This window comes from Chroicocephalus ridibundus, chromosome 14, assembly GCF_963924245.1.
Source record: "Chroicocephalus ridibundus chromosome 14, bChrRid1.1, whole genome shotgun sequence".
Classification (NCBI taxonomy): domain Eukaryota; kingdom Metazoa; phylum Chordata; class Aves; order Charadriiformes; family Laridae; genus Chroicocephalus; species Chroicocephalus ridibundus.
The window spans coordinates 7,049,068-7,072,635 of NC_086297.1; the positions used below are offsets into that span (position 1 = coordinate 7,049,068).

The 23,568-nt window shown below is 35.6% G+C and overlaps 1 protein-coding gene across 9 annotated transcripts in view; it reads left to right on the forward strand.

Annotated features, from left to right (window-relative positions):
* MBTD1 (mbt domain containing 1) overlaps positions 1-23,568 on the forward strand; it is a 38,310-nt gene that overhangs the window by 9,443 nt on the left and 5,299 nt on the right. For 6 of the 9 annotated variants that reach the window (XM_063352570.1, XM_063352569.1, XM_063352561.1 and 3 more), the window contains 12 exons: positions 816-930; positions 1,024-1,109; positions 6,724-6,841; positions 7,489-7,623; positions 8,097-8,185; positions 9,487-9,721; positions 10,983-11,038; positions 11,326-11,430; positions 12,234-12,381; positions 15,036-15,118; positions 15,449-15,683; positions 16,334-16,411. In XM_063352570.1, coding sequence (XP_063208640.1) covers positions 816-930; positions 1,024-1,109; positions 6,724-6,841; positions 7,489-7,623; positions 8,097-8,185; positions 9,487-9,721; positions 10,983-11,038; positions 11,326-11,430; positions 12,234-12,381; positions 15,036-15,118; positions 15,449-15,683; positions 16,334-16,411 — 1,483 coding nt within the window. The remainder of the gene's footprint in view (positions 1-815; positions 931-1,023; positions 1,110-6,723; positions 6,842-7,488; positions 7,624-8,096; positions 8,186-9,486; positions 9,722-10,982; positions 11,039-11,325; positions 11,431-12,233; positions 12,382-15,035; positions 15,119-15,448; positions 15,684-16,333; positions 16,412-23,568) is intronic. The other 3 variants (XM_063352562.1, XM_063352565.1, XM_063352568.1) reach the window with 1 other exon arrangement.

Consider the following 23,568-nt stretch of genomic DNA (forward strand, 5'->3'; position numbering starts at 1 on the left):
TTTGTAAAACTTGCATGATGTTTTAAGATAAGTCAAGTTTCTTAAGACATTGAAATTTTCACATGAGTAACTTTGTAAGCCAAAACTCAGAACTGTATCAGTCATGAACAAATTACTTTGCTCAGCAGAGCAAATTCCAGACAATGCTGACACTTTATTTCATTTCTGCTACAGTGGCCCTTCTGCAAGAAAAAGATCAGTAAAAATCTTCATTCTACATATGTAGTGACTTGAAATTACATGCATCTCATACCCAAGATATTTTCTGGCTTTAGAGAGCATAAAGGTTTATTTAGCCTAAATTTCAGGAAATTCAGGTTTATTTAGCGTTGTTTTTGAGGGTTTTCTTAACTATATAGATTTGCAAAATGGTTTTTTTTGTCTGCTCACTTAAAATATTAGTGAAATAATCCTGAAGGTATATTTGTAACACTGAAATAATATTTTATGAAATACTGTTATATCCTATCTCAAATTCATTGCAACAAATACCAAGAAATTGCATGGGTATAAATTAAATTAAAAGTGCTTCATTTTGACCTGCTTTTAAAAGCTATCTTTTTTTCAGGTAAACAACAATGAATCTATAATGCTGTTCAAGTTGGAATACTAGTACAAAAGCCATCTTTTGGACATTCTTTGCTACTGGTTTTTAAATTTATTTAATATTACGTGTAGTTTTGTGATACTTAGTCAACTTCCATTCTGTGTTGTTCTAATTTTAGTTAAATGTACCAGAGATACACTACAGATCTATGGAAATTTCCTGGTAGGAGTTTGGAAAGACTTTATTTACTTAGCTTTTTTTGTTTTAGGGTAAACCTCCGACAAAGAAGGCTAAAGTTCTACAAAAACAACCTTTAGTGGCTAAATTAGCAGCATATGCTCAGTACCAAGCAACTTTACAAAACCAGGCAAAGACTAAAGCAGGTAATGGCGTATAAACAGAGCTCGAACAAATTCTTGGTAATACAAGATTTGTGGCTCATTAGCAGCTTCCTAAATAAAATAACTTTCTCTTAGCAGCTGTCCCTGTGGAAGGTTTCAGCTGGGGTAACTACATCAATAGCAATAGCTTTACAGCAGCTCCTGTTACCTGTTTTAAACACGTAAGTATTTTTCAATATGTGCTATCCTTTTGTGTGTGCGTGTGAGAGAGAGGGAGAGTCCGTTTTAATTCTTGAATTCATTTTTGCAAAACATTAATATCCAAATATGTTTCATGGCCTTGGGCTATGAAACTTATATTGTAAACTGTGTTAGTATGGCTACTTTTTAGATAGGTATGTTTGTTTTCATCTGTCCTTTAAAACCATTCTGAACACTATCAGTTACTCATTGTACATGCTCCCATAAAGAGAAAAGGAAAAGGACGATGCTTAAAACCACTTGTGAAGTTATTTTTCTTATATTCAAGGTACAAAATCATCAAATGCACTAAAGAATATCAAACCAACCAGGTCATGCAATATTAGAAAAAGTTGCAGAAGGCATTTTAGATCGAGTCAGGCTTGCTCCATTATGTTGAACTGGTCTTTTGGTTATATATTTGGATTTGGAATTTTTTTTCTTGGTTTTTAGTCAGTTCCTCCCTGTCCGTGATGCTGCCAGGTAGTGTAAGAAAATGAAGACTTTTTATAAATCTGAAATGAAGACTTTTTATAAATCTGAAATGGAAGAGGTTGATTTTCTTTGTATTAGAGTTACAAAAATTCCAAACAAAAGTCCTCAGTCATTACAGAATATAATTAGGGGATGAGGAAAATCTAGCAAGTCTGTCTTTAATGTGTTTGTTAAATTCTGATTATTAGATCTTGTTTAAAATAGTCAGTACTTTCTGTCTCTTAAAAAACTTTCTGACTGTTTTTTGAGCATACTTTTTTTATTTGGGAAGTTGAAGTGTTCCATCTTCTTGCAAAAGTTTTATTTTGCTCAAAATTATCTGATTAAAAGTGCAATCAAAACAAACATTTGGATTTGTGGAAGTTCTTCACGGGGAGAAGAGACACATTTTCTGTCCAGTTCTGGGATTCATGCTGAGCCCTGTCAACTCATAAATCAGTAGGAGTTGAGGACTGTTGGCAGTTGGCACTTTCTGAATAGCAGCCTTTATGTTCAGAGGCCTCAACTATTGCCCAGAACAGAGCCTTGCATTAGTATAGCTTCATGAATTTGTATCAAATTCCACATGCTTAAATAAGCATGTTTGTACTTTGCTTTCACTGTTACATACATGCTATAATAAGTAATTTCATAGGTACATATTAAAAGGTATTGTTTGATAACATGGGCTGTGCTATTATAACAACAAATGCTTCATGATGTACGACATCATTAATTGGGATACAGATACAATAGTTCAATTGTAAATTATGCTGTAACATTCCATATTAAAAGGAGTTATATCTTCATTTCTTACAGCTTCATTCATTAAGTTGAATGGTACACCAATAAGGTGAACAGATACAATACTCATGCTCATATTTAACCTTGAAAATTTTCACAGGCTACATGGCAACAGTGCTACTAAGCCTGAATGCTGTTTCTTTTCCATCCCTGTTTTCCTTTTATATGCAAGTAGAATGCAACTCCTGCAATCTCCTTTAGAGATTTCTACTTTGGTGGACATTAGTGTTACAAGGGTGTGATTTGCATTTAGTTTTATTCTAATTATTTCTTTCAAAAATACATTATTTAAACCAGTCAGAATCTGAAAACGCAGTAGTACTCTTGTTAGATCCTTCTCTCTCTCCCACTCTCCATTGATAATTAAAAGAAGCAATGCTCTTTTTGTCTGTCTGGAAAGATTATTGCTGTGTTTTCTGTGTACTATATTGCTTTGATTCATAAAAGTTTCTATTAGTTGATGTTTGTTTACCATCCCTTTATGGATTCCATGCATGTGTTGTGTATGTCCATGAGACTGAATATATAAAGCTTATTCCATTCAAAACAAAAGTTTTGAATTGGCAGTAAAATCATGACATATCTACTCTTAAAATATGATAAATATAGATAAAATATGCGTCTGGTTATATTGGGTGTATCTCTATGGATATTTGATATTATAAGATGTGGGATTTGGCTTATTGATTATTGTTTTAATAACCAGACATACTTCAGTTGGGTCTGATGTAATTTTCCCACATCAGGTTTTTTTTTTTGCCTGGGAAATTATTTCCTTTTCAGTTAAAAACAGTTATATTTTAGAATTAAAGCGTTTAAATCTCAAAGTTTTCTCTATCTCTTTCTCTGTATAAGCAGAATTAATTTCAAAGTCTTTTGATGCACTTAATGTGCCTTTTGTACTTTCCCGTTACCTTCATTCCAGACTGCAGTGTTGAGTAACACTCGTGAAATTCACTAGCAATAGTGCAACTGTGGCCACTTTATAGTTCTGAAGTAGGGAAGCTGCTTTGGCTTATGTCATATAGGAAGCCTGTGAGCCAGAATTACAGTTTGTGCGCCTTGCACGTTTTTTTGTTTGTATTGCATTGATCAGACATGCAGCAGTAGCTGATGCAAGGAGAAAGACTCTTAATTTAATGTTTTTAATATTGTGTTATAGCTTAGTAACTTACAATGTGCTCATTGCTAACCTGCATTCCAATTTCATTGTCATCTAAACAGTTTTCACTTATTTCCATATTTGCTTTTATTAGCTCAAACCATTCCTAGAAATGAAAGCAAATATAGTGCTTTGAGTCATTTGTCAGTACTAATTAGTATACAACTTAATGCACAATTAAGAGACACTTTTCTTTTCCACTCTGTTGCTAGTGAGATGTGCATTTTTTGAAGTTAAGATTTTTTCAGTATTTCTTCCAGTTGAATTTTATTCTGAGCTGAAATATTTTCTTTCTCTTGGTTTCTTTTGTTATAAAATAAATGAATATTTTGCTCTAAGGGAGTGTTTCCAGGATTTTACACTAGGTGGCAGGGCTTTGCTTTGAACTTTCTATTTTAAACCATTTGTCTTCTCTGGCATTATCCTTCGTGGGGGTACTGTTCACACACAAGGTTTGAGCATAGTACCCTTACCCTTCAGGAACTGGTAGCATCACTTTTGCCATTAAAATCCTGATTCAAGTTTCAAGTCTGAAATCATGGCAGTGTCAATGCCATCCCTAACCTTTAGGAGCCAATTGCTTAACTCCTGAGCTCTTTGTTCAGCCAGGCCTGTGGGGATACTTAGCCTTTAGCTCCTGTCGAACAGGACCTTCCTGATTGCAACTTACCTTGCAGAGAAGGCAGCTGCTGCTCACAGATAAACCCTCCCAGGTCATCTCCTGGAGCAGGAAGGGATGAACCAAATCTTCCTTGTTTGGGAGTGACACGAAGTGGATTTCTTCGTCATGAGTCTGAAAGGTAAATTTGTTCTTACCTGTAAATTATGGTTCTGCTAGTTCGCACTATGCCAATCCAGACTTCATAGCTACCCTTCCAGACAGCAGATGAATAAGACTTCATGCTTTTATGGTGCTTTTTGAGTTTTTCAAAGCACTGTGCAAACATTGATTGATTAATCAGATGAAGTCAGGGAAGATATGAAGGAAGACGGCTGTTATAGCCCTGGTTTATGTAGTCTTCCTCCCTTAAGAATATTCGTAATGAGTGAAAAAGGAAAAGATGGTGCAGTATACCAGGTGTACTGTAAACCATCACTTCAGGGACAGTAATGTTATCTGTCGTTTCAGTAGTGATGCTACGCAGGGATGGCTTCCTTCTAAAGGAAGGAATATGGATTGGTGTAGGAGAACTAGCAGAACCAATATTTTCACAGACAAGGACAAATTTAACTTTCTGCTATTTCCCTCTATACCAATCCATGCTCTAGAAATAAGAATTTGTCACGTTTCCGTTACTGGTTGATGTTAAGAAGTGTTTCGATATACTTTTCTCTGAATCAGCTGAATAGGTGAGCCAGCAGCAAAATATATTTCAATTAAGTGCAGCTGGATTATGAAATTATTCAGCACTACTATTTTTGATTGTTTGGCTTCATCTATATCTCTATACAAGACAACAAGATTTACTAAAATATGCAGTTTGAAAAAACTATTTCCCCAATTCAATTCAGAAAGCTACACGTGTCAATTTAGAGATGATAGTGAATATGTAGTAGGACTTGATTAAGAAGCAGTATCTGCATATTTCATGTGTGAAAATAAGCCATCATCTTTCAAGTTGTTTTTTTTTCTCTCTGTCTGCCAGATGGCAGAAAAGAGCTCTGCGGTCTAGACTGGTGTAGATGGGACATAGCAGAACATGAAGAAAGCAGGCTTCAAGAATAAGAAACTGGCGTAATTGTAATAACTTTTTTCCTTTAATAGTTAAAACTAGTTTTAAGTTTTGCATGCCTAGCCTCAAATATTTCTACTACTGAAGGGTATCCCTTTTTTAAGATAAGTTTGGCTTTTAGTGCTGCTAGTTGGCTATTGCTGATTGCCAGCAAAATTCCAGTACTGTGATTTCCAAACATTCAGGATTAATCCAAATTTCTTCACTTGTGGCTCTCAGCTAAAATTTTGTGAAGTTGGAGGCTATTCCCACTGAGCGATTAAGTTCTCTGTTTTTGCAAAGAGCTTTGTAAATGAGACACAGCCTTAGAATGCTGTCCACACACTACGTACAGAACCAGAGGATCCCTTCAGTTGTCCCTGTGATATCTGGATATTCTCTGAACCAATAAGAATTTATTTTTCTCAGAACACCTTAGAATTGATATGACTGTTGTTTTAAAATACCCTGAATCTGAATCTTTCCCTTCTTGGCGGTCTCAAGTTTAACGTAGACTGAGTCATTTTCTAGTTTGTTACCAATATAACTTCAGTTGAGTAACTTTTAAGGTTTTAGATTCTTGAGCACTGTGCGTTTCTGATATCTCTACAATTCGCGCTTTGAATATCTTTTCATGATGTTCTGTTCAACAAAGTGTTCTCCTTGAAATAGCAAACTAAATGTAACTTTTATCTCCAATATCCACAAATCCTTAGTAGTTCATCAAGCTTGTATTTCTTCTTGTTACTAACACATTAGCCTAAGCCTTCAGGACAGTCTGTGAGGAATCTAGCTCTGCATTTCCTTTTGGCATTCGTTAAAAAGGTGCCACTCAGCCTTCTGTTCTTTTTGCTTACTTGATGGAATGGTCACTTGCAAGTAGTATGAAAGCCTCTTCTTCTGAGAGGATGTGGACCAGTGGGTGATAAGCCCCACCATAATAAATAATCACAATAGATCCAAGAAATAACTTCTACCCACTTTCAGGAATATTTTTGATTTACAAAGTGTAAAGATTATGATGTATGTGGTACAGGTATGAATTTGAAGTACCATAATTTTCTTGCAAGTAGAATTGCAGAGGAGTTACACCATTCTCGCTAAAATCAGTGTCTTGCACCTAGTTGAAACATAATAGAATAAAGCTGACCTGTAAGTATATGCAATTTGTGCTGTGCTTTATGGACTTTCAAACTTGGAATCCTGTAGTTTTTGCAGGAAATTCACAGTGATAATTGTATACAATTACAATACTACATATAATGTTGAAAATTGAAACCAAACTGGGTTTCCGTAGAGTGTTTTCTAAAAACATTCTTATATCTTATCATGTATATTGATTGTTTTGTCTTTTAAAGTCACTTGTAAAACACTGATATAACAAAAACTAATTATTTTCATGTGGTGAACTGGTGACTTTTTCCCCCCTACCTTAAATGATAGGCACCCATGGGGACATGCTGGGGGGATATCTCAGAAGGAGTGCGAGTGGAGGTTCCAAACACCGACTGCAGCCTACCTACCAAAGTCTTCTGGATAGCTGGAATTGTAAAATTAGCAGGTGAATATATTTTAGTTGAAATGATGAAAATAATCAAAATAACTGTGTGAAGAGAGATGATAATTCAGTCAGTGATCACCTGGTTAGTAGAATGTTGACACTGGTTAGGTTGTCAGACCTGTGTCAATAGGTTATATGTTTTAGCACTGTCACTATGTTATACTGTTTTACAGTGGCTTCAGTGATGCATGAGAATGCTTGGGGTTTTATTTTATGTTGCCTCAGAGTACAGTAAGAGCAGTGCAGAATGAGGAGACAGGAAATGGTATAATATCTAGCAAGTAAGCCTCCTTATACGAATCACTTTTCTTGGTTAAAAGCTAAAAATTCAAGGTCACATAGCTAAGATATGGAAAAGCAGATATTGTGGGTAATTAATTTTGTCCTCCTACATATAACTTCTAAAGGTTTATAGTTCAGGAATTTTAATTAACATTTTGCTTACATGATAGCATGTGCAAATTTATCAAAGTAATCCATTCTGTGTATTAACAACATGCAGAAATGTGCAGTAAGAATAATGTTGTATAAAAAGTTAGTCTAGCGAATCAAATGTAATATTTAATATCATTAGTAAAGAAATATTAATACATATTTCATAATCTTGTTTAATTTTTGTCCTTTTTTAACGGATTGCTTTCTTTCAGGCTACAATGCTCTGCTAAGATATGAAGGCTTTGAAAATGATTCAAGTCTTGACTTCTGGTGCAACGTTTGTGGGTCTGACATCCACCCAGTTGGTTGGTGTGCAACCAGTGGGAAGCCCCTAGTCCCTCCTCGAAGTATGTAAAGACTTTTATATCAATCAGTAAGGCTACTATTTATTAAACTAAATTTGCTTATAGTCCAGATATCAAAGTATTTTTTTTACCATAGAAGTCTTTCAACAGTTATGAATAAAGGATTTTAACTTCTGGAAAAATAAGGAACTTGACTGATGCTGAAAGTGTTTCTTGGAGTAGCCCATCTGATGCGACTTAGTTTTTAAGATTGAGGTGGAAGCAGTTAGCTAATCAGTGATGTGAACATGCACTGATTTTACTTATATTTTGTTATAAAATTCTTCACCCTGACATACCCATAAACTTAATCTTGGGTAGCATTCATTCTCTAAAGAGGTTTTTGTCATTATTGTCATCCAGACCTTTTAACAGTCATCTGGGACTTCTTCTTTACATATTCCAGACTCTAATATTGTCTCTAACGGACACAATTAAAAATCAGTGGCTTATTTTTTCCCCTTCATTTGCAACAGCCATCCAACACAAATACACAAACTGGAAAGCTTTTCTAGTGAAACGACTTACTGGTGCCAAAACACTTCCTCCTGACTTTTCTCAGAAGGTAAGGCTGATGCAATATCAATGATGTACTATAAGCGAAATTGCAGCACAATGTGAAGAACTGAAGTATTTTACAATGGCACATTAGCTCCTTTTATAGTGAAGATGATACAATAGTTTCTTCTCTTAGATACAGTTTTCCTTGAAATCTCTATCCTCCGCTTATGTCCACACTTGTCAGTATTTTTGGAAAACTGTTTCCTCTAGCGGAAAGTAATTTCCTTTAAAAACTAGTTAGTCTATTTTATTTTTAAAATACCCCAATTTAAAGAAAAAAAAAAAGTGTTAATAAGCTACCCTGTGATATGTAAGAAAAATTAAAACTGATTTTTTTCTAATTCACAAATGATTTTTGTCATGCACTATTTCAAGAAACTGAACAAAATGTGGCATATATAGCAAATATCTAGATGCAATAAAGTACATACTTTTTAAATGTTAATATTTTCATCTGCTCTGGACTACATTTTTTGATATCTTTAAGTCATGTCTTTAAGTGTGGCAGCTGCCTGCATAGTGTGCTCTAAGTTTACTTAACAATATTGTGAAAGGGTACATAGTTTTTAGTAGGAATATGAGACTTACTGTTGCCTTAAACTGCATCTAATATTAAAAAAAACCCAAACAAACAAAAGACCTTTCTGCAGTTGTTCATTTCTATTTAAAAATTGGCTCAGTTGGAAACCAAATTAAATTGGCAAGATCTCAACACTTTGGGGAATTCATAATGGAAATGGCAAGTGACAGATACTGATTTTTAAGCACAATGTATTGTCACAAGGCAGATTAACATTACTCCATTCCCTTCCTTTCTTTTTGGTATATTATGAAGAAATACGTTTGAGTGGAGAGCTTTAAAAGGCATGGAAAAGAAACCTTCAATATAATTAAAGTGCTGTATTTTGAGTGGGTGACAAAGGGAGGGGAAAAAAATAATCTTGGGGTTGGTTTTTTTTTGTTAAAATTGTTTCTCAAGGTAATTTTATCCATTGTTCACAACTGAACAAACTTTCATTAAGTCAATGGAAAATTCCTGTAACCTATGTGAGAATTGCATTAGGGGCTGTACTTGAGATAATTAAAGTATTGTAGGATCCATTCTACTTATTTTTCTGAAACACTTCATTTTTCCCATGTACAATGAAATATAAGACAAATAATTTGTCATTTTTGCAGGTTAATTAACAAGTAATTGAATTAAATAAAAAGTACATTGATACTGCGCTTTAATAGCAGAAGACAGATGACTAAGGGAAAATGGAGTCTATTCTTACAGAATGTTTTTTTTGCTGTTACTTTAAGGTGTCTGAGAGTATGCAGTATCCATTCAAAACTTCCATGAGAGTAGAAGTTGTTGACAAAACGCACCTTTGTCGAACAAGGGTAGCAGTTGTAGAAAGTGTCATTGGGGGACGGTTAAGATTGGTGTATGAAGAAAGTGAAGACAAAACTGATGACTTCTGGTGCCATATGTACAGTCCGCTCATTCATCATATTGGTTGGTCTCGAAGTATAGGACACAGATTCAAAAGATCTGGTAAGCTGCTTGTGTGTTAGAGGTGTCTTTGTGGGCCAGTGTCGGCTTGGAGAAGTCTGACATAAGCAATACTGTCGCTTTATAAAATTAATAAAACTAGCTTGAATAATGATCTTTAAAAATTTATACCGTGCAGCCCAGGGGTTTTACCACTTATATCGCATTTGGGAGTTTCAGCTAAAAGTATAATTAGTGTACTTTGCAGCATTGGAAAAGACAGAATAAATTTGAGGTTTATTTGTAGTATGTTGATATATAGAAAGATAAAATGATCAACAGGAAATCCTTGAATTGCAATATTCAAGTATGGTAAACCTCATTTTTCATGCTGATACCTGGAATTACACGGTGATGCTCCACAAACTCCTAGTTTCTTCACAATTTGTCTCTTTTGTACAATACAACATGGACAAATATCCTATTGGATACTGAATTTTTTTTGCTTTCAACTTTAAGGCCTATTTAATATTTTTATATTGCCAGATTTATATGTTTTAGAGGGCATTAGGAGATGGGCAGGGAAGATGAAGTGACAGTCAAATAGATGGTACACAGTTAAGGCCACTGTTATCTAAAATACAAAAATACTTGTAATTTCAAATATTTATGGCTTGTAAACAACAAAGTCGGTTTTTTAATATTTATCTGTTCCACTGAGCTTGTGTCCCTTGTCAGAAACAGAATTTCTGTAAAACATTCTACAAGCCATCCCTTCAGGAAGACCTTCAGTTTTCCTGGTACTTACTTTCACTGAAAGTATTTATAAATAAAAGTAGCAGGAGAAACCAAGAGCAGTGCTACTTCCCAGACAATGTCTCTAAGAGTTCCAGGGATTCCTCTTGGAAAGTAGTATTCAAGTGTTGGCTAAAACCAGATATATATATGTATTTAAAGTGATTATAATTATATTAAAAATATGTAAATATAACTTTCTATCATAATGTAGTGCAAAGTAGTTTACTTGCCAATTTTTTGCAAAAGCTTCCATGCATATTTGTGTCGATTTTGTAATATAATCAAATAGTCTTGCAAATATTGGACATTGGGGTTTTTCCGTAAATTGTGTAATAGAGGTATTTCAGGTAGAGGACAATAAGGAAAATAGATGCATTATGTCCTCCAGACTTTGGTGGTAGACTTATTATAAACTATGTGCCTCCCACACCAGTGATTGCATTGTATTAGTTAACATATTCAGAAAAACATGCTGTCTGCTCTATTAACAAAACTTCTGAATAATATGTATTATTATTCCTTGTAGATATTACGAAAAAACAGGATGGACATTTTGATGCACCCTCACATCTATTTATGAAGGTGAGTTCACTAGCAAGAACTAGCAAGAGCGCTGTTTTCTCAAATTTGATTGAGAACCTTTGGTTCCTGGTGTGTGTAAATCAGACCTGAAACTCTCCTTAAGCCCTGGAATATGTCCAGCACAAGCATTACTTTTTTTTTTATTCAAACACTTGCCTCATTTGGCCTCCTTGACATAAGCTGAGATGACAGAACAGGTATTTCAATCTATTACTTTGGTGTGGGGTTATAATTTGTTCCAGGCTTATTACATTCTTAGCTTCTGGTGCTGTTATGTGATTCTTTAGGTAAAAGAGGTTGATGCAGCTGGAGAATGGTTTAAAGAAGGAATGAAATTGGAAGCTATAGACCCCTTAAACCTTTCGGCAATATGTGTCGCAACTATTAGAAAGGTAAGAAAACAAATGTGGTTTTTAGGAAGGTAGATAGGAATCCTTTTTTCACTCAGCTTTATTCAGGTTTGAAACAAAAAGCTCAAAGCCAAAATAAATGCAGTTCATTCACACAGTGAATGATTATGGAATATGCCCATTAATAGTTCATATACAACTGCTATGAAAAACAGTATACTTGTGTAATTATTTTTTTTTATTTTGACTTTAATCTCTGGAAATTCAGCCTTACCTCTAATTAGAGTGTAATATTTTAGTGAGATTAATTTGCAGGACAACCTTCTGCTAATTACACCAAATGTTTTGCAACTGTTTAAAAAGAAGCCTCATCTTGCTTACTTGCAGAAGTCTATGAAGACATTTTAAGGATGTATTTTTTTTCCTAGCTTGAATTCTTAGCAGAATTGCATAACTGTACCAATGAGGAGTGTGGTTATGATTTCAAGTCTTTTTGTTATTAATGGTGTGCAGAATATCCTTGCAAGCTAAAGAGTAGAGTGAATTATAAAACTTTAGAAGTAGAACTGATATTCACAAGAAAAATGAACTGGAGGTCAGAAAAAGGAAGTGTTCATCTCATGACTTTGCAGTTAACAAAAGTACATTTGACAATAGTACACATGGTCTTGGAGGACAGGTATAGTTTGGGGTTTTTTTGTTTCAATGTGATTGAATATCCTTCTAAGTGTCCTTCCATTATTATTGAGTTACTTTTCACTCTTTTGAAACATGGCATGCTTTCTTTCTAGCCTTATCACACAGATAAAGGTATTTAATGTAAAATTTTGTTTTTCTTTACAAAGGTTTTAGCAGATGGCTATCTTATGATTGGGATTGATGGCTCAGAAGCAGCAGATGGGTCTGATTGGTTTTGTTACCATGCCACTTCCCCTTCTATTTTCCCTGTTGGTTTCTGTGAAATTAACATGATTGAACTAACTCCACCCAGAGGTACATATAGTGTTCTGACCACCTTTTATTTTAAATATTTTTCAGTGATATTGTATGTGCCATATGCTTTGTTTCTTAACTCAGTCTACAAAATTCATGTCACATTTTAGGACTTTCTCAAGTCTGAAACAAATACAACAGCATAACTTCAAAGTAATCTAAAACAGCGATAAGAAACTTTTAATTTAGAAAAAGTCAAATTGAACATCTGATTGATTCTCTGGCTAAAATAATTTGCTTTTGCTGTCAGAAATTGAGGATAGCCACTAGTTGAATAGTATATCCATTAAGTGAATGGGAAGTATGCTAGTCACTAAAAGGACTGTTCAGAATATGTCATTGCTTGGGTAGTCCTGGTCACAAAAAGGATTAACAAACATTGTAAAGAATCTCAGACTCAGGCTAATTTGCAATGATACCAGTCAATTTTTTGAAGAATATGTACAAACTTGAGGTTTGAGGAAGTAGCCATTAAAGCTGTATGCTGTGTAGTCCCTTCTGTGAGGAAAAAGCTGTCTGTCCACTAGCATGTATGCCTACAGAAGACTGTATTGCCTTTATTTTCCATTTTATTTTCTTGGTCTAGCAATTTATAAAGAGGATTGTAACTATCTGTGTAACAGCAGATAATGGTGTTTTTTTATGGATTTTTTTTCTCCATTCTTATTCTTGCAGGCTTCTACTTGTATTTATTAAATTATTTTTCTAGGTAATAACTACAAAGACAGTGTAATGCAACATGAAGAAAATAATTTCATATCATTTTCATTGTTGTACACTAATGAATCTGTCATCTTTACGTACGTGGAAAGCGCAGTTGGACAGATTTACTATTATTTTTCAGTCAACTCATTTAGTTAATTTGCTGCATTAGTGCTGAATTTGCTGCTGAATTAGTGAATTTAGTGAATATGAATTTAGAAATTCATAGGCATAATCACCCCTCAGAAATATGTGGTGCAAGAGCCTCTTGCAATAGGAAAAGTTTTTGTGGAAGAAAAAGCATGCATATCAATAAATATCAATCAATTTAGAATTAAATACCTTAAATTGATGATACAGAATAGGAAACAACCTCCATCCTATGATGAAATTTTTCCTCTTTATTCTTTAAACATTACTTACACAATAGTATGTGAATTTTGTTGTTAACGGATTTATGATACTTCTGTGTTTCTTGTATTGTGGCAACCTTATTCTTTATCTACGTTTAAATTTTTCCTTTATTGTAGTTTTCCGTAACAGTCCTGTGTCATCCACTGAGAGGAGATTATAAATCACTCATGCAATAGTCTAATTTGAAAGAGGAATTAACAGGAGTAAAATACAGACCATAATGCACATTAACATATTTAATAGGATCAAAGTGATCAAAGCTTCTTAGCTCTTATGAGGTGTTTTTGCTTTCCAAATTTTGTGCTTGAAAATAGACAGTTTCTTAATTCCGACTACTCTAACAAGGACCACGTGCACATGTCTCTAGTGTGTGTGTGGTGAGAAGTTAGTTAAAGGGCTTGCATACAAATGTATTGGTCTGGACAGAGGAACTGTGCATTAAGAAAAGCATTAATATGCAGAACTGATCCATTATTACCCTTATTAATTGTTAGCTACATTTGTTCTTGCGGGTATTGCATACCTAATGTGAACACTCTTTTTCAAAATTACATTTATTAATGTGGAGAACTTAAATAAACTGCTCTGAAATATTGGACTTTATAAGCTTATTCCTTCCAAACATCTTCATCTCTTGCTGAAATCAGTAGAAGATGAAGATGCTTAGACATTTTCAAGAATGGGCTTGCGTTTGGGGCAGTGAACGGTAGCTCCCCGATGAGTCTGGCCCTGCAGGACGGAGCTATGACTCAGTGGGAGCTCTCTGTCCTGCCTTAGAGGAGACCCAGCATTTTCCCATAGCTCCCCATGCCATGCCCACTACGCTGCAATCTTCTCAGAAAGTCCAGCACTGCATACTGCCACAAAGAAGTCTTCCAAGCTGCTAGAATTTCCGTAGCTAGAATTTGAGAATTGTTGGTTTAAGCAGTTGTAAAAGTTGCCCAAAGTAAAAAAAAAAAAAAAGTCCTTTGTGTTTTATGCTTATTCTGTAGGTGAACAAAAGCTAAATATATTTGAGATATTAATTTCTTCCCTTTATAATAGCTTTTGAAATTAAAAAGAAAAAATACTGTAATTTTCCATATTATTGCTATTTTTAGCCTTATTTATGTATCCATGCTTGTTCTTACCACTCTATTCATAACAATTCAAGTGTTTCAATAGTGGAGCTCTTTCCCCACAGGAAAGACACTGGATGTGCTTAATTATGTGATCTGTTCTGGGTCATTTGTGTGGGGCGTTGTAGAGATCAAGAATCTACGTGGACAGCTTCAAGTATGAATGATTAATCTTAACATTAAATGACACTTTCTATATTATCCAGAGGTTCATTCATCTTGTTTGTTGCAAATGGGCAATGTCCAGATAACTGTCTTGTCCCTTAGACCAAAGCTCAGAGAATGGAAGTTTCTGATGTTAATGTTTTGCTTCTTTGTGGTCTTTTTAGCCATAACACAGTGCCAATATACTATTTTTGTTGTTGTTCTTATGCATGATGTTTGCAGTTGATGTATGAAAACGTTGTTTAAAATTCACAGGTTATGCAAAACTCCCTTTTAAATGGTTTGACTACCTCAGGGAAACTGACTCAATAGCAGCACCTGTAAAGCTCTTCAATAAGGTAATAAACATTATATGTGTATATTTAAACTGTAATTAGTATTTTCTTTAAATTTCTGTCTGTATAGTCCATGGGATTGACACATTTCATTAAATACAACTTTGAAAAACTAAGATGGAGACTTTTAGAAATAAGAACCATTTGAGTATATTAAGCTTGAATATTTCTGAAATGTTAAATAAATACAGGGGTACATGAAACTTCACAAATAATACTTAGTATTTTTCTATGTTAAGTTGTCTGAAATATTCATTTCAACACTGTGCTTAAACCATCTTAATTAACATGTTTGTTTACTGATATTTGTCTTGCTTGTGTTTGTTTTTCCAGGAAGTTCCAAACCATGGGTTTCATGTTGGAATGAAACTGGAGGCTGTTGATCTGATGGAACCTCGTCTGGTATGTGTGGCCACAGTAACTCGCATTATCCATCGTCTTTTGAGGATACACTTTGATGGGTGGGAAGATGAATATGATCAGTGGGTAGATTGCGAGTCCCCAGACCTCTATCCAGTGGGATGGTGTCAGCTAACTGGATATCAACTACAGCCGCCAGCGCCACAATGTAAGTTCCTGTTTTTGTAAATAATGCAACAGTTGTTTACTGACCCTTGTTCATGGGAGATGATTTTCCTACTTCATCCTTTTCAAGTTAGGTCACAGGCATAACAAAGCCAGAACAAATTCTTGACAATGCTTAGAAGTCTACAGTTCTAATCTCTTCCACCTTGACTTTTAAAGTACTTCTGGGAATTTCTGTGGCTACTTACTATTTTTTTTAATGCCGGAAGATGCTCATTTAATCCAGGGAAAAAGCCTGTTACTCACTTGTCAGTTCTGGATAGTATCACAGAGAGTTTATATTGCTTTAAGATATTAAATTTATATGCTTTACATAAAAAAAATTGATGGAATTCAGCGTGTGCATAGCTATTTATGTGAGAAGGCTGTATTTTATTTAGTATATCAAGACTTGTCCTGTCAAGTTATACAATAATATTTGACAACTGTATTTCAGGAACTGGTAGTTGTTTAATGGGAGGGTTATAGGAGTTACTTGTAGTAGTTTAATGGGAGGTGTTTCCCACAATAAAGGAATTCTGCCTTCATTCAGTCACTGCAGAGAAATTCTGTAACTGGGAACAGCTTTGACGCATTCTGAAGTGTTTTTCCAAAATAGTAAACTCTAATTTTGAATTCTTAATTTTTTTGCAGCATCAAGAGATAGCCAGTCAAGTTCATCAAAACAGAAGAAAAAAGCTAAATCGCAACAATACAAAGGACATAAGAAAAGTGGGTGACAAAACAATGTTTGCACTTTTCCTGTTGTTTTAAAAAGTTTGTGGTCTCTTCCTAAGCCCCTATTCTATTTGGAAATGTTTGTGTGTAAACAGGTGTTATGCTTAAAGGTGCAGTATGCCATAAAAGGAACTTTTTCATTGAGAATAACCTTTTTTTATATAATTTGCAACAGGGTTTTTGTTGCTAATAATCTATATGAATTGTAGGTGGACTACAGTTACAATATTTTTGGTATTTGGGCATCACTTTAGTTAAATAATACATTGACTGTGTAGGTATACTGCCTTACAGAAAATACTCAGGTATCAGCACAGTTTTAACTCTGTTCTTTGTAACACAGGTGTAGGAATAAGAACCTGTAGGAATAAGATCAGAAAGAACAAGATGCAGGAAATTCAAATTACCATCTAGCTGGTTCCTTTTTAAGTCAAAAAAATGACGTATTTGCCAGTTTTTTAGATGAGATATCTGTGTGAAGCTGTATGTAAATAAAACTTCTATTGTTTCTGAAAATAATCTTATAAATAGCATTGCTGTATGTGACAATTGTTGTCACTATAAAACATAGTAATGACATTTTAAAGAATCTGAAGTATTCAGGTTGTTTCCATAGTAATTATTTCCCTTGGGATCAAATTATCTTCAAAATTCACAACCAGTCTGAACTTGCATAAATGCACATTTTGCATTCCTCCACATTTTTATTTCCCTGACTGTTGGTTTAACCTGAAAATCTGTTTTTGTATCAGTAAAATAAAGAGAGCAGAGGCAGCCAATCCTAAGAGGACCTTGTGCCTTCTCCCATTATTCTCTGGAATTTAGATCCATCTGTATTCTCTCCTCTAAGAAATATTGTAGTTTCATATGGCAGTTTTATTCCAGAGGTTCTTAATCCATTTTTCCAATAATTTGACAATTTTGAAAGGCAGCTACCTCTTGAGTGAAGAGCAGCAGCAACATGACAGACATTGTACAAGAAAAATGTATGTGCAAGAGATAACATGGTAAATGAGAACATAGGGTAAACCTATAATCTTGTTAAGTGCTACACAATTCTTAATGATGTTTAACTCAAGATTTTATAGTATCTTTTTTTGTAAGAAGAACCCATTGCAATTGAGGGGGGGAAGAATTCATGAGAATGAATAGTTTGTCTTGATAGAAGTAGATGGCCTAGTTCCAGACAGCTTAACTATGCATATTATGTTTGCAGCATCAAATCATTATGCTGACTCATTCTCTTGGTGTTTTCTTGGAAACAGAGGAGAGTTGGAAAGAAGGTGCAGTATTTTACACTGCAGACGTATGGGCAGATCGGCTACAGAAAAGGGTCTATAATCTGTCATCTTGAGTTGGCCCCTGCTTAATAGGACAGCCTAGCAGCCACTCAATCAAATCAACAGTTTTGTTGTTGAAAGTTATTTTACCTGCAAGACAGCAAACTTAACTAATGTTTAACAGTCCTTAATGTGACATTAGGAGAGATTTTATTATGTGAAATACTCTTCTAAGTGAAAACATTAGGCCTTTCTTACCATTAGAATCTGTGTCATCTTGACTTATTTAGACTTGTTTCCAGAGAGTTTTGTTGCTCTGAGACTCATACAAGTACAAATCTAAAATGTTAAGGCACATTCTCTGAAAGATAGTTTTCCACCATCCCTTAAAAACTCACTTTGACATATGGAGGCTGTAGAAATCCATACTGCTGTTCTATATATGTGAGGTGTAGCTGCGTTGCAGCCATTCTCAGTAACATATATTTCCTGATGGTGAATCCGTATGTAGTCTTTATAAGTTCTGGACAGCCTTATCTTACAAAGCATTGAATATGTTGATGACTTCAATATTACTGCCAATGCTACAATCGGAGGCTTCCAGAAGATGATGCTGATTTCTAAGGACTGTCATGTGCCTTTGCCCAATGTTCCTTGATAACGGAATAGGTATGGGAGGAAAGTATTGGTGAGGTGAAAGATTTAATAATAGTATGGTGAGGGGAAAAGAACTCTAGATGAGTCTGACGCTCATTGTAAAGTCTGATTAAATGGACCAGTTACTAGGTTGAATTATGCAAGGTGAAGTAACTGCTCCTGCTCTAGTTGCTAGGGGAGGGCCTATTGACCTGGGATAGGAACAAAAGATATCCTCATTCTGAGTAGGACCTGAAGCTAAACTATGCGCTAGGTCTACCCTAGCTTCCTGCAGCAATTTTGAGAATTGTGTCAAATGAGATTAAAACTTTGTTTTTATCTGGGGCTTTGCCTGTGATAAAAAAACTGACCTAAATGAAGAGCTGTGCTACAGTTGTGTAGAACTAATGTGAGGAAATAAAAGTCTTGTCTTCCTGCTAAATTGTGAGTAGAGTAGAACCTTCTTCACTAGTCGTTGCAGAAGGCAACCTTTGCTATTTTGGTCTTCGTACATAAAAAGCAGATGACCAGTGAGTGCCACGGGTGTCTGCGAAGTTCTTACAACCGCTTGTTAAGTGTCTCAAACGTTGCACTGTTTTTCTCCTTTCTGCTATTTGAGGAAATAAATGGTAAAATCCAGGTCGTGTTCAGAATCTTGCATCAGTATTTTTTAAATAGAATTCAGGTACAAAAAAACCTGCTGATTTGAGAATATCTAGAGAAAATGGTGAGTGCTGTTGCCTTAAGCTAGGGAAAGATCATTAATTACCTTTGTGTAGGACCTATTCTTGAATAATTCTGGACTTTCTGAGCAGATACTGTTTAGCAAGCTGTGCTAGACCATCCTGCTCCTTACTTCATCCCTCTCCTTCCAGCTAATATCTATGCAGAAGTTTCTTGATACCTTTCTTACAGTAAGTGTGACAGAAACACTGGAAGGGAAATTCCCTTTATCTTGTGCCATAGGATGGAGATTTGTTGTAGTGGAATTTGTTCTTCATTTCTCAGTAGCCTGAAGTGTAAATGTGGGCTATGGAAACAAGGAAGAACTTCTGTTGGGTTTCTCTTCTGGACTGTTTACTCAATACTAAAAAGTCTACTTAATTATCAAATGGAGATGAGAGAACCAGGTCATGAAAAGTTACTGTTGGCTGCCTGCTGTTGCCATAACCTACTATGAGTAAACATGTGCTGAGTCACAGGAAATAACACTAAAAACGTTTTCTGTAGCCTTTTATCGTTCAGCACTTTCACAATAAAAATAAATAGAAAGTCTTATTTGGAAAAGGGTTTCAGTTGTAAAAAGGTATAATGCAGTAGTAATGCCTTCATAGTAACACACGGTAACCACAGCTGATTAACAAGAAACTCTGTATTTGTCTTAATTAAACTAGATTATTTTTAGCACAGAGAAGTGCTACTTTTGCATATTTTTCTCATATGTACTCACAGCGCGCTCCAGAATGTCTCTGAGTCATTCATATACTGGTCAGAAAGCTGTGCAGGTGAACACTTGAAGTGTAACTTATCAGTTTGCCTAGACAATTCGTTAATAATATAGCAGGCAGTATCTGCTCATATTACCTGCTTTCTGAAAGGTGTATATATGGAATAGGGTTATTGAAATGATAATGTTACCTCAACGTTTTAAAAGCCAGGATTCTGTAGACAACAGTGTTATCTCTCTAAAAGGCTCATCCTGAAGTCGTCTTGTAAAAATATTTAAGCATGGTGACATCTCTAGCATATGCATAATCTAGTTACCTTTTCTATTCAGGGCTAGGCTTTTGTTTGTCATGTCTTTATCTGACAGTGCTGAGAATACTTCAGCATTAGCAACCGTAGTTCTGGTATAGCTGAAAGCAGCGGAGATGATGTATTCTAGTGCTTGCATGCCTGATATCGTAGAGAAGTTTCCTCGGGCACAGAATTGGAGCGTCTTAGTGATAAAGGAGGAACACATTAATAGTTTGCATGGGAAATGTTTTCATAATGCTTTTTCATGAATGCAATGTTCAATAATTTGAAGGCATTTTTGAAGGTACTTTTTCTAAGCACCAAAACGCTCATTGATGTTTGTAAGGCACTGTAAAAATGAGAAGCACCGTTCTAAAGTAATTAAGAGCACGCATTTTTAAACTATGTTTTTGGAGGTGATAAACTTTGTCTGGACTGTATTGGTTCCTTAGACCCATCCTTTCTATCTCTTAAGCACACACACTGAAACAACTGCAGTTTCAAGCTGAGCCTGTATGTCTTGAGTGTCCAACCAGAGGATTGTATATTGACTGTGCAGTGTAGCTGCAGCAGAAGCAATTTATGGCATTTGTGTTTCATTGATAGGGTATGAAATAAGTGGACTGTGTTTTTAAGCAATGCAATGAAAGTCCTACCAGCCAGTCTGTATAGAATTCAGTAACTAAAGTGTGGCTGAGAACAATATTCCCAATAATAACTGGATGGTACCACTGAACAGGCCCTTGTCTTCCAGAATCAGTGAATATGAAGCAGAGCCATTTCTCAGTGAACAGTCTGAGTTACCTAATGCACTTTAACCCAAGCGTTTATTTTAGTTTGACTTGATGTTTAGAGAGGAAGATACCAGTTGGGAAGAAACCTGTCAGTTTGTCCAGCCCACCCATGACAGGTGAGGTGCGGAGGAGCTTCTCTGGTGATGACGAGTTGACTCCTCCTCCATATCGAACCCTTCCAGCACAGACAGCCCCGGAGGCCTTCCAGCCTCCCAGGACTAGCCGAGAGTTCAGTCCCAGCCTCAAAACAGGTAACTAGCCACAGCAGCCTCTGTTACTGCAGAGGGAAATGACAGACCGGGTGGGGAGCTAAGCATGGTCTGGCATGTAATGTGCTGACTCATCAATTTTTCTTTTTTTCTTATTTTTTTTTCTTTTCTTTAAATTTTGGTTGGTTTTCTTTTTTCTGTTAGAGCTTTTCATTCTCACTGATGCACCACATCACTGAATTAATCATAGAAAAGGGTCGCAACTGTTTTAGAACTTCATAGGATGATGAGTTGTAGGCTACTGAGGCACAAAGGCACAGGGGAGCTCTGCAGAGTTTTAAAATACAAAAATGTAGTCCGTAAACCTGAATGGTAACGTGGATGTGGGAATATTTGATATAAGCAGGAAGTTAGTGTGCGTTATCTTTTGCAGAAAAAGTAACTGTACAAGTAAATAAGGAGTGATTTTTGCCTTTGTGTCAGAAAAACAGTTATCTGCAAAAAGATCTTCAGATGTAAGCATTATTTGAAATTTTGTGGGTTACTAATATAGAAAATATATGTGAAAAGAGTTTGTCCTTTTAGAATTTGATCTTTTCCCTGTTTTTGCTGCAAAACGTGTTTTTGGTTTAAGTATTGACAGTATAATTGTGCATCTATATGAGTAAATAGGGAAAAAAATCTTAAACTCATCAGTAATATTGAGCAAGTAGATTAAAATTTTGAGCTTATTTAGGGATGGTTTCTGTAAGGTAATCAATCTTCAATTATAGAAGTCAACTTCAAGGATCTGGTGGTTTTTTCTCTTCCCTTTTCCTAATATATATGGCAGTATAATGTAGCAGGAAAACAAATTATTTCTAACAAATATGTTGTAGCAACATGATCCAGACAAACTGGATTATGCTGTCCTGGCAGGACAATTGCTAGGTTGATAGATTTACCTTCAGATTTGATTGATTTTACATTCCCTTAAACTTTCTTTAGTCTAAGTAGGCTGCCGTATCTGCACTTCCCATTGACTGTGGAATACATCCCAGACAGTTTCTCTTGTCCGTTAACAGAATGGGACACAGTAACCTACTTGCCACCTTTAGAGCCTGAGAACAAATCTTGACTCTTCTGCGCACCTCTCAACGCTTCTGAAGAACTCCTTTATTTTTACTTCAGCTTGCTACTTGTATGTGCATGCCTGTCTTTTAACAGAGTCTTTGATGCAAAAGATAAGTCTTGCTCAGGAGAGAGCATTCTGGAGTGGTCATTTCTGCACAGCTTTTCTTTTTCTCTTACTGCAGATCTACAGCTAAAGCGCATTTATGTAGTGCACAGACATGCACAGTCTCAGTTTTCTGTGTCGTTAGATCTCTGAGTTCCTATGAAACACCTGTGTTCTTTGGTTTCTGACACCCGATGTTTTCTATCATCATTTTGGGGGAGCTTTTCAAAGTTCTGAATGTTGGAGAGGCTGGACAAAATCAGTTGTATTGGTGATGTAGCCTTGTCATTCTCCAAAGGTGTTTAAATTAAAATCTCTGGGGAAGAGGAGGGCATAACCCTGATAACACGTTAAAAATTCATTTGATATCAGTCAGAACTTAATAATTGCATGCATATTCCTCAGCATCGTGTACTGCCTCAGATTTTAGGAGCTGTAGCTAGGACATAGACATGTTGCATGAGATGCCCATATGGCTTTGCATGGAATTAGTGTAAGATTAGTGATGAGACAGGCACCTGCTCTAAAACTTCTTGTCTATCAAAGATCTTGGTAAGGCTCACTAAACAACTCTTTCCCCTCTTGTACGGTCATAAGCACAGGAGAAGATTTCAGACTTATTCATCTTGTGTAGTATGAAATGGTTTTGCTCTCTAGCGAAGTCATGGTGCTTCTTTAGCATACGTGAGTACTCTGCATTTTCGACGCATATGAAATGATCTTTTAAGCACTGAAATGCAACTGTTGGACAGCTTTGCTTTTAAAAAGAGCCTATAGCCAGCCTGTTGCAGGAGGAGACTGTTCCGAGAGACTCACCCTACTTCTGCGCATACTTTGGGCCATGTTGCTCCATTCTCTATAGATGTTTGGGGAATCTAAATGACACCGCACCAGACACAGTCTTTCTTTGTCTCCAGGCAAATCACTGAGACTACTTAAAAAAGGAGTACCTTGCGCACCTGCATCTGTTTTACTTCCAAGATGATCAGTCAGATGACTTCCATTGGCTTTTTTTATTACCCTTTTTTCAAGTAACTTTTCTTGTTTAGCGGTAGCTTTTATTATGGAGGATTGTAGTTAAAAGCTGTATAACAAGGACAAATGAAGAATAGTATCAGTAAATATCTAAATGTAAGGATTTAGGTTTACATTAGCCAGAGGCAAGCCAAATTATGGAAACTGTTATTACTTTTGTACCTGCAGAAGCATTCTACAAATACTGGGGGTAGAGAAGAAAAAGAACATGCCTGGTGGATTTCAGATTGTATCCCTGACCTCT